Here is an 11,644-nt window from a genome sequence, read left to right as displayed (position 1 = left end):
CATATTCAACCAACAACAAAATAATAAACACGATGACATGGCATGCTGGGAAATTTATAGCAGTGATAGCTGAGTGGTTAGTGTCCATACCTAGGACTCCGGAGGTCCCAGAGGTCGCAGGTACAATTCCCCGCTCCAGCTATCACTGCTCCCCTCCCCCCGCGCGCCTTGTGTGAAGCACTGGGGGTCAGCTGGGTTAAGCTGAAAACTGAATTTCCCTTGTGGGAGGACGTAGGTAAATTCTTCTTTTCTTTCTTCGAAATCCTACTTTCCCCTATCCACGGGTTTCCAACGCCCCATAGTGCAGACGTTGTAGAATATTGTGTAAAAGTAAATTGTCTTGAAACTTTCATATATTTCTTGAAACTTTCATATATTCTAGATACATTGGACATTCAGTGAATTATTCCAAACCTTTTTTTGTTACAATTTTGAATTATTATGGCATACAGCTTATGAATATCAAAAGTCCATATTTCAAATATTACAATATTACACGTGACCACTCAAAACAAGGATTTATAATAGAGAAATGTCAACCTTCTGAAGTCAGACTTGCTTGAAGTCCAATGGGAAGTTTCCGAAGTCGGTTATGATTTTGGGTGCTATGGCATCTGCAATGCTTTTTCACACAATATTCAACATTTTCGAGAAGGATCTGTATGTCCTACCTGTGCGCCAGCAGAGCGCACAAGTGTGATCGGTGCTGTCTGTATCCGTCTGACAGCGGGGTATGTGGGTATATGACACTTGTTGGTTGGTGGTGATGTCACTGAGAACGCTGCTCCCTCATTGGCTAAAGGCCCTGCCTTTGTACAGTCAGCCGGATACAGACAGCAGCCTTTGACAGCACCGAAGCTTGACCAATCCTCAAGCTTGCATTCGGGCATATCGGACAGACATCAGACATTTGGTAGATCAGCTTAGGTATTCTGATGTCACCCTTTGCCCCTCTCTGATTGGCTACAGGCATACACGGCCTGTGGCCCGTGTATCACAGACAGAGAGACCGGATTTATTCATACGATAGCACCGCTCACTTCACACTGGGTGTTATTTTTCTAATAGTGCCGCCGAGAAAGCCATGGGCATACAATGTCAAACGACAGGACACTCATGAATGGACAGCAACTTGCATCTGCGCAAATTGGCCTTGAGGCCTATATAAGATCTTACAGTGTTGGCAAGACACGGAAAGAGAAACGGTTAACATGTTACCTCCAAAAACATGGTGTTAGAGGCACTGGTTGTACAGCTCCTGAATAAATGTTTAGGGGATTACGTTGACCTTGATGGCTCTGAACTTCAACTTGGCATATGGGGAGGTAATGCTGTCCTCAGAAAGCTTGAAATCAAGGAAAATGCCTTGAGTCAACTTGACATTCCTTTTAAAGTTATAGCGGGACAGATAGGACATCTAGAACTGAAGATCCCATGGTCCCAACTCTACTACCAGTCAGTGGAGGTAATACTGAGTGGTGTCAGTCTGCTTTTAGTCCCGACAGCCCGAATAAAGTATGATGCCGAGAAGGAAGAAAAACAATTGCAAGAGGCTCGCCAGAGGGAACTGCAGGCGATGGAGGAGAACAAGCGGAAGGCCGCAGAACGAAAGAACCCAGAGATAAAGGACGACACCTATATAGAGAAGATGATCACTCAGATCATCAAGAACCTACACGTCAGAATTTCTAACATCCATGTCCGTTATGAGGATGACATTACAAATCCCCAATGTCCACTGTCATTTGGTGTGACGTTGAAAGACCTTAGCTTCCACACCGTTGATGAGAAAGGGGAACCCTGCATTCTGGATGAGAATGCCAAGCTTTTCTTTAAGTTTGTGCAGCTTGAGAACCTGTTTGTCTACTGGAATGTTAAATCCAAGATCTATTCTAATTACAGTCCAGATCAAGTTTTGCAATATCTAGAGGCCGACATGGAGATCAACAACTTGTACTTATTTCGTCTGATGACAGTGGATGCTAAACTCCGAATGAATCCAAGGTCGGATGTGGATTTCTCCTCTCCTAAAGTGGACCTGGAAGTCACTCTCCCAGCTGTGGGCATTGAGCTCAATAGACCACAGTATATCAGCATTCTGGAGCTGGTGGACTCAGTGTCTATGATGACACTGAACCTGCCATATAGGAAATACAGGCCAGAGGTCCACGTTAACACCAATGCCCCCATATGGTGGCGGTATATAATCATGGGCATACTGGAGGTGGATGTGAAACCCCGACTCCACAAGTGGTCGTGGCAGCGCATCCGGAAACACCGGGAGACGGTAAAGCGCTACCGGGAGCTCTACAAAGAAAAGATCAATGGTAATGACCCCATGCTGCTGGATGAGACTGAGAGGATGCTGGATATATTTAATATTACATTGGCCCGGCAGCATGCTGAGATGGAGTTGAGCAATGTCCACCGTCTTGAGGAGGAGAAGATGGGAAAAGAGTCCAAAGGTTGGTTTGGATGGATGTTTAAAAAGACAGGTGAGCCTGATAGCCAGGATAAAGATGTCACAACTGATGCTTTTGCTGCTGAGAAGGCGAAGTTTTATACTGCCATTGGATACAGTGAGGTCGCTGGTAATAAAAACCTGCCGAAGGACTTTGAGGAAATGAAGGTTGATTTCCACATGGAGATGCTCTCTGTGTCCTTCAAGGACGACACCACAGATCAGAATGAGATCATCAAGTTGACACTTGGAGAGCTAAAGTCCATTTTTACACAGAGACCAGGAGCACAAGCCATCAAACTTATAGCTAAGCTCAATATGTTTGAGGTCAAGGGCCTGGGCGGTGACCGGGCCACACCCACCCTAGTGTCGTCAAGGAAGGCTGCCACGGGAAAAGGAACACCACTGCTAAGCATTGCGTTTGAGACCAACCCGCTGGATGGGACCGCTGACCAGAAGCTTTACGTTGAGTCACAATCTCTGGAAATCATCTATGATGCTGTAACAGTGAACAGCATGTTAGAGTTCTTCAGGCCCCCTGACAACCAGCAGTTAGACCAGCTGACCAATGTTGCCCTGGAGAAACTGGAGAAGTTCAGGGACCGTACGGCCTCAGGTCTGATGTATGTCATTGAGACACAGACGGTTCTAGACCTGCAAGTGAACCTGTTGGCGTCCTATGTCATCATTCCCCAGACCGGCTTCTATGAATCCGCTCAGAAGATCATGGTGCTGGACCTGGGAGACTTGAAGGTGTCGAGTCAGAGCAAGAAAGGCCTGCCCCAGCTGTCAGTGGGCAGCAGCACCATTGAGGACTTCAGAGACAGAGCTTACGACGACTTTGACATACAGCTCAGCGGACTGCAGTTTCTCTACAGCAAATCAGATGGGGACTGGAAGAAAGCTCGTAAACAGAAACAGTCGGCGCTCCACATTCTAGAGCCGGTGGATCTGGAGGTGTTTTTCAGAAAGGCCATGGTCGACACAGACTCACGCATGCCCAAGTTTAAAATATCCGGGAAAATACCTTTGCTATCCCTTCGGATGTTTGACAAGAAGATTCGCGGAATTCTGGAGCTGATAGACAGCATCCCACTACCTAAGAGCAAACCTGCCCCACAAAGCACTGCTTCCCACACACTCATAAATACAGAAGACACCGAGAAACATCCTCAGAAGAACATGACTAATTGCTTTATAAACTTTGAGATTACCAAGGTGTCCGTAGAGTTGTGTAGTCTATCAGCGAGCCAGGAGGTCATCATCCTTCAAGTGTACATGGAAGGACTGAACACCGATCTCAAATTGTGCACCTTTGATATGTCATTGTCCATTTCAATCCACAACATCTGCCTTAAGTGCCCTGAGTACAAGGATTTTGAGGAGAAGGAGGTTCATCTCATCACCACTCTAGACAACACGAAGGATGATGCATTTCTCACTCTGAAGTACATTACGGCTGATAGGTATGGTCCTGAGTTTAAGTCCCAACACGAAAATACAGAACAGCTAATCAAGGTGAACCTCTCATCACTAGACATGCACCTCTACATCGAGGCTCTCTTCAATGTCATGAACTTCTTCAACAACCTCATCCCTCCTTCTCAGACAAAGGAGAGAGGGCAGGAGGATAGCACAGGGGATAAGAAGGAGGAACCTGTAATTGCCAAGAGACAGACTTCAGAGATATCTAAGTTTGAAGATGTGGTGAATCAGCACATCAAAGCAGATTTCAATAATCTGAAGGTTTTCATCCCAGGAGAGAAAGCCAGGATCTCTGAGATCAGTATTGAAGGTCTGGTGTCAGATGTACTGATGATGAAAAAGAAGACAGAGGTTCAGGCCAAGTTCAAGAACATTGCCATCCTGGACTGCGACAAGGACGCTGTTTACAAGAAAGTGGTGTCCACAGATAAAGAGGAGATTGCCATCCACATGGTGAACTATACAGATGCCACAGAAGGAGAGTCCTATCTGGATATGTCTAAAGTTGACACTTCCATCGCACTGACTGTGGGATGCATCCGAGTCATGTATCTCAAAAGGTTTGTCTCTTCCATAATGGCTTTCATCAACAACTTACAACATGTCCAATCTGCAGAGAAGGATGCTACGGGTGTCCAGCCTGCAGAGAAGGATTCGACGGGTGTCCAGCCTGCAGAGAAGGCTGCCACAGAAGTCCAGTCTGCAGAGAAGGCTGCCATGGATGTAGTGGAGCTGGTGGAGCGCAGTGCACGGATCGCTCTCAACGTCCACATAAATATGCCTTTCTTCTTCCTTCCCCACAATCCCCAGTCTACTGATTGTGGGAGGAATGTCATTGTAGTCCACCTGGGTCTGATCTCCGTTAAGAACCAGTTTGTCAAGATAACGTCCGAAACCCATGCCAACATCCCCCCTGTGGTGGATATGATGACAGTGGGACTGAGTGACCTCAGGCTCTACAGAACCACATTTGAGGCAGATCAGTTTCAAGGAGAAACTCAGCTGTTCAGCTGCTCAAACATGGATTTGTCTATCTCGAGAAACCTGTCATCCGCCTGGTACCATGAAATACCTGACATGGAGATCGCAGCTCACATCAAACCCATGACTCTGATGCAGAGGCAGGCTGATGTGAAGGTGTTACTGTGTACACTGTTGTCCATGTCTGAGGGGGAGGTAGCTGAAGTCGTGCCACCCCCCTCTCCCCCTTCCCCGTCGGAGGGGGAGGTAGCTGAAGTCGTGCCACCCCCCTCTCCCCCCTCCCACTCCAAGGTGACAAACACAGTCAAACTGGACGTAAAGTTTGACTCTATCACTCTGGTCGTGTACAGTCCAGAGCAAAAACTGGCAGAGTTTACCCTGGGAAACATCACAACCTCTCTCCTCCAGTATTCTGACTCGTCCATGAAGACCTTAGTTAAACTTACCAACTGCCTGCTGGATGACAAGAACCCCTGTATCCAGACGATTAATCCCAGAATGATGGCGATTGATGAGCTGAACCTCATGATGGAGGTGACCAATTGTGAGGGCGACAATATCACCATTATCGACATAGGTATTCTGGACTTCTACCTGTGTGTCAACATGAAGTTCCTGCACAATGTTGCAAACATCTTCCTCAAGGGCAGCCAGGAAGCCTATGCTGGGCATGTTCGTGATCCTGGTCCAGCTCCAGCTCCAGATACAGATCCAGCTCCAGCTCCAGCTCCAGCTCCAGCTCCAGTTCCAGCTCCAGCTGCAGTTCCGGCGAGCACATTCAAGTACAACATTCTGTTGAGGAACCCAGAGATTGTCTTTGTGGCAGACTTAACACGTGCCGATGCTCCCGCCCTGATGATGCGAGTCATGCAGTGTGAACTGGCGATGAAGAATGATGCAGAGGGATCGCTGACGACTGCCATCATCAAGGACCTCAAGGTTGTGGCATGTCCTTTACTGAGGAGCAATAGGATAAACAACATAACCACGGTTCTACAGCCCTGTCAGGTCTCCTTCAAAAGCACCCAGATGCCCACCTCCCCCGAAGTTATGGAGGTCTGCATCAGTGCCCTCTCGATGACGGTATCTCCAAAAATTATTAACACAGTGAACGCCATCATCCAGTCTGTGCCAGAGGCTGCTACAGCGGCTCCGCAGGAGCCAGACAGCTCTGTACCCCCCGAGTTATGGGAGCGACAGAGCTGGAAGGGGCTAAAGTTGTGGTTCCTGGAGGATGAACTGGATGAGGATACACAGTCCCTGGCCCCACTGATACCACAGGGAGAGTCACTACAGGTAGCCATAAACTCTATCTGCTTGACTGTAGAGGCAGGGGTTGGGTATGGGATCGTCCCCATGTTTCTGGCCAAGTCCTCCTTCCGTGCAGATATAAAAAACTGGAAAACTTTAATTAACTTCCATGGTCAGCTTAGTTTAGAGATGCACTACTACAATGAGATGATGGAAGTGTGGGAGCCATTTTTGGAACCAGTAGAGGAACCATTAAAGGATGACAGACCCTGGACTCTAGACCTGAAGATGAAAAAGGAATATACAGGACAATCATATGAGGTTGACTCCAACATCCCAAAGTGTAAGACAGTTATAAGCATCAGCAGCAAGGACCATCTCAACATCACCCTCTCAAAATGTGGACTTGGCACCCTCAGTAACTTGCAGATAAAATTTGCGGAGGCAGCAGAGCAGACAACTGAATGCTTCCAAAAGCATCCATTTATGGTGAGGAACTGTCTGGGCCTGCCGTTATCTGTCCTCTACAGTGATATGTTCAGCCCCACCGATGGACAGAGTGACAACCGTACAGTGGAGCTGCAGGATGGAGAGAGCCTCAATATGGACTACTCAAGTACCGCCACCGACTCTGATGAATTCTCCACTATAATCTCTCCAAGTGAAAATAATCACTACATAAAGTCCACTCCGCTGGGCCACATGTCGTCCAGTGTCATCCCGCTGGTCAAGATGGGCCAAGGGATGTACAGTGTGGTGCATATTGATTCAGGGGTCACTCGCTTCCTGGTGTGTCAGGTCTACTCTTTGAAGGGCAACAAGTACATCAAAATCCGCTCTCCCATCCAGATCATCAATCACTTTTCTATCCCATTCAAAGTGTTTGAAGGATCAACATGTCTGGGTATGTCTCTCCCCAATGAGGAATTTTGTGTGCCTCTGGATTACTACAGGTTGGAGCTGAGTCTGCAGCCAGTAATGGAGGTGGGCGAAAGTGGTCAGGCGATAGAGTTTAAGCGCTCAGAGGGTTTCAACTACAAGGATGTCATCAGAAAGGAACCTGGCACACGTCTTCAGCAGACTTGTCACTGCTGTGGAGAGATGGCTGGCATGCTGATTGTCAATATTGTGCCACTGAAGGACACAGTCACTACATCTAAACACACAGGAAGCATCTGGGATGAATATGAGGAGCCCTACATCCTCCACCTGTGGCCATCCATCTTGCTGCGTAATCTGCTGCCATACACGATCACCTACAAACTACAGGACACGAGAGACACTGCCTCTGAGGCCACTCTGGAACCAGGCCACTCTGCTCAGCTGCAAACCGCTGTTATCGACCAGTCAATTATCACTCTCCGCCTCCTCAAGTACTTGGCTCAAAATTGGTCTGCTGAGTACAGTCTCCTCAGTGGACAGGAAGAGATCACCTTTACTGTGTTCAAGGAGGAGGATGACAAGAGTGGACAGAGTGACCGCACGGAGAGGGAGAGGGCAGAGCTCAACATAGCGATGCATGTCAAATATGACCCAAAACAAACTATAGTGGCTATCTACTCACCTTACTGGATGGAGAACAAGACAGGCCAGCTCCTGCAGTATAAGGCGGGTGATACAATTTGCAAACACCCCCTGGACTATGACACCCCACTGCTTTTCTCTTTCAAGCAACGGATGTTCCTGAAAAACAAAAAAGTGTGCGTGATGATCTCAGACAGTGAGTTTTCAAAAGAATTCTTTCCTGATACTGTCGGTAGCTATGGAGACATTAAATGTAAAGGCAAGTACAAAGATTACCATCTTGGGGTGAAGATCGACACCAGTAGTTTCAGTTTGACATGCATTGTGACCATCATGCCATTCTATCTGTTGGTCAATAGAACCAAACACACCATCTGCATCAGTGAGCAGGGACAGGAGAACTGGACCCAGGTACAGCCTAAACAGTCAGCCATTCCATTCTGGCCTGAGCGAGACACCAGGTACCTGAATATCAAAGTTGAAGGTTGTGAATCTCCTCCTCAGACCATTGACTTTACACGGCCAGAGAACTGCTTATTGCTCCGTCTTGACAAGCCTCTGGGTGGGATCACAGTGGATGTGAACCTGTCAGAGCACTCGACTGTGATTCAATTCTCTGACTACTATGACGGTGCTGCTCCCTTCCTTATCCTCAACCATACCAAGGACCAGGTTCTACAGTTCTACCAGAGCTCACTGGAGGAGAAAGAAGAGTTGGAGCCAGGTAAAGCTGTTTATTACACGTGGACTGAGCCCACTGGGTCTAGAAAGCTACACTGGATATGTGGCAAGTACGAAGACAATCTGAGGAGTGAGGGAGATCTACGTGTGGATATGAATGAAGAGGGAAAGCTTTTTGTGATCTCCTTCTATGAAGGCCTCCAACGGGTGGTGCTCTTTACAGGAGAGCTTCAGATCTACAAGTTACTATGCAAGACAGAGACAGCTCAGTCTGTGACAGCAATTATTATGTCTCTCCGAAATGTAAGCTTGTCTCTGGTAAATAACACTACCAGCCAGGAGGTCTGTTTCATCGGGGTTACAAGTTCTGATGTGGTGTGGGAGTTCAGGACGAACAAGAACTCCAGATGGAAGTCACTGAGTGGTAAAATGGCAAGGTTGCTGGAAAAAAGCTTCAGAGAGTATATAAAGCGTGAGCCCATAGATAAAACTATAGTTACTTTGGGGAAGAAATACCAGGTTTCTCTGACTCCCGATGGCAGGGATATGATTGTGTTAAAACCATTCAAGGCTCAGCTCAAGAGGAACTTCCGGCCTGGGGTGAATGTGCAGTACAGCATCTCCCCACAACAGAGCTCCTACCGCATCACAATCAACCGTGTACAAATCCAGAATCAGCTGCCAGTAGCCATCTTTCCCTATGTGTTCTATCCAATCAAACTGCCCAAGTCCATCACAAAGGACTCTACACCTAAACCCCTGGCAGATATCTTCATTGTTACCAGAGCAGCAGGACACTCTAATATCTCTCGCATCAAGTACTTCAAGGTGTTGATCCAGGAGATGTGTCTGAAGCTGGACCTGGGTTTCCTCAATGCCATCGTAGATCTGTTCACACCTGAGAACACCAGTATCACAACCTCAGAACAGGAGGAGGTGGAGTTGTTTGACAAAGACTTACAGTACACATTGGCAGAACTTGATCACATCTCAGCTACAGACACCTCACCTGTCAGCCTCTATGAATACTTCCACATCTCCGAGATAAAATTGCACCTGAGTTTCACTCTTAGTGCGGGTGGAGAGGATGGTCAAAAGGATGAGAGAGATACAGAACTTATCCCCATTGAGTCCCTCAAACTGCTTCTGAAGAGTATAGGAGCCACACTCACTGACATACAGGACGTTGTCTTCACACTGAACTGCTTTGAGATGACCTTCCAGTTCTGCACAACACAGCAGCTCCAAATAGAAGTTAGAAATCATTATGTCAAGCAGGCCATCAGACAAACGTATGTGTTGGTGTTCGGTCTTGATGTGCTGGGTAATCCCAATAGGTTAATAAGGGTTATGAAGGAAGGAGTGGGGACTTTTATCCATGAGTCCTATCAGGGAGCCACCCAGGGGCCTGAGGAATTTTTCGAAGGTTTGGCTTATGGAGCAAAGGCTCTGTTCAGCGGTGCTGTAGAGGGCATAATCGGGTCAGGGTCCAGGATAGCGGGTGTTGCGGCAAAAGGTCTTGCTGTCATAACGATGGATGACGAGTACCAGCAGGAGAGACTAGAGAAAATGAAGGATCAACAGACCAGCCGGGCAGAGAAGATCTCCAGAACTGGAAACGCACTGATGTCAAGTGTTGTCGGTGGGGTCACAGGTGTTTTCACCAAACCTATAGAAGGTGCTCGGAAAGGTGGTGTGACAGGCTTCTGTAAGGGTTGTGTGAAGGGTCTGGTGGGATTGGTGGCCAAACCTACAGGAGGTGTTGTCGATGTTTTCAGAAGTACCCTCCAAGGGATCACGAAGGTGGCAGGGACTTCACAGGACCTTGAGTCTCTGCGTCCTCCTCGCTTCATCCACGAGCATGGGGTCATACAACCGTATAAGGAGGCAGAGATTATCGGCAGACAGATTCTTCGGGTAATTGAGAACGGACGTTTTGCAGACTATATATACCATGCTCATGCCAAGATCAATGACTCCAACTTCCTCATCATTACCAAGAGCAGTATCTTATTTGTGACCAAGCGTTCATATGGCCAAATGACCTGTATGTGGCAGTATCTGTTCAATGAGTTCACCAAGGAACCCCATTTAATCGAGGGCCAGTGCGTTCGCATCGAGGCTGCAGAGAGAGTCAAACATCATACAGATGTCATCCGTCGCGAAGAGGAAGGATTTGGCAAGATTATTCATTTCCAAACTCCAGAGATAGCACAGTGGTTTCTTGCTAAATTGGAGGAAGCAAGGAAGCAAGAACCTGACTCCTGAAGATTAGCTTTGTTCTTTGATGGCTCAGCAGCAAATTTGAACTGGAAATGTACATGAAGGTATCCTGTGTTTCCAGTTCAAATTTTCTGAGCCAATCAAACGAAGCTATGGGAAATATTTATTCCACCTTCCGGAAATGCGAACCAAAGATATGCAGTCTATAAAGGAGTATATAGCCATAAAAGGTCTAAGGCAGTCATGCTTTTACCTTTCTTTCATTTAAATTGAAATTTTTTTGTGCCAATATACCTACTTTTCTGATTGCTATTTTAGAAGCCATGTCCATTAGACCCAGCGAACCCAATTCTGGGAACGCGTGAACTAAAGAAGGCCACGCAGATGTTTACACTATTTATTGATGAAGGAAGAGACAGGATGCATGACAGGACAGGACAGGACAGGACAGGACAGGACAGGACAGGACAGGACAGGACAGGACAAGAAAGATGGAGGGAGGAAAGACCTTTTAAGAACGAGTATCTACTAAAGTACTACTACCTCCTGCAGAAAGCTGTAAAGTATAAGCTATAGCGAGGGAGTACATATTTGGGACACAGGTACTTTTTGTTTATGTCCAAACCAGCCTCCTTGGAATGATGAACAAAGGGAGAGATGTTTTTTTTCTTCTGTGGCATGAGGGAGGAGTGAAAGAAAGATGTGGATGTGACGAAGATAGTAATTTGCTCAACAACGGCCATTGCTTGGTGTAGAGCACTGAGCTGAGCTGACCTGTCCCAAACCCAGGATGATAGTTTTGATTGGTTGAAGGCGACAAATGATAGCTTGGCCATTGTTGAGCTGCTGCACCAACAGTGACGACTGCATGTTCCCCTATCTTAAATTGTTTTAATTGTACCAGGGATTTATTGTAAATAAAAAAAGTTATTCATTTTATGTTCATGAAGCGTCCTGGAACAGCCTTCTGAGCTCTGTATGGGAAAAAAGGTCCCAAGGAATCCCATCAGGGGAAAGTTTTGAAAACGACCTACCTAC

General features: G+C 47.0%; 1 protein-coding gene across 1 annotated transcript; it reads left to right on the top strand.

Moving 5' to 3' along the window:
* Positions 1 to 1,228: 1,228 nt before the first annotated feature.
* On the top strand, positions 1,229 to 10,651 carry LOC308300917 (intermembrane lipid transfer protein VPS13A-like; the record flags this gene model as incomplete). The annotated part of the gene is made up of 1 exon (XM_080744813.1): positions 1,229 to 10,651. One exon carries the CDS (start codon positions 1,229 to 1,231, stop codon positions 10,649 to 10,651), a length of 9,423 nt encoding a protein of 3,140 aa, XP_080600939.1.
* Between the last annotated feature and the right edge of the window lie 993 nt (positions 10,652 to 11,644).

This window comes from Nannobrachium achirus, assembly GCF_963921795.1.
Source record: "Nannobrachium achirus genome assembly, chromosome: 16".
Lineage (NCBI taxonomy): Eukaryota > Metazoa > Chordata > Actinopteri > Myctophiformes > Myctophidae > Nannobrachium > Nannobrachium achirus.
The sequence above is the reverse complement of the archived record's forward strand: the minus strand, read 5'-3'. Positions and strand labels throughout refer to the sequence as shown.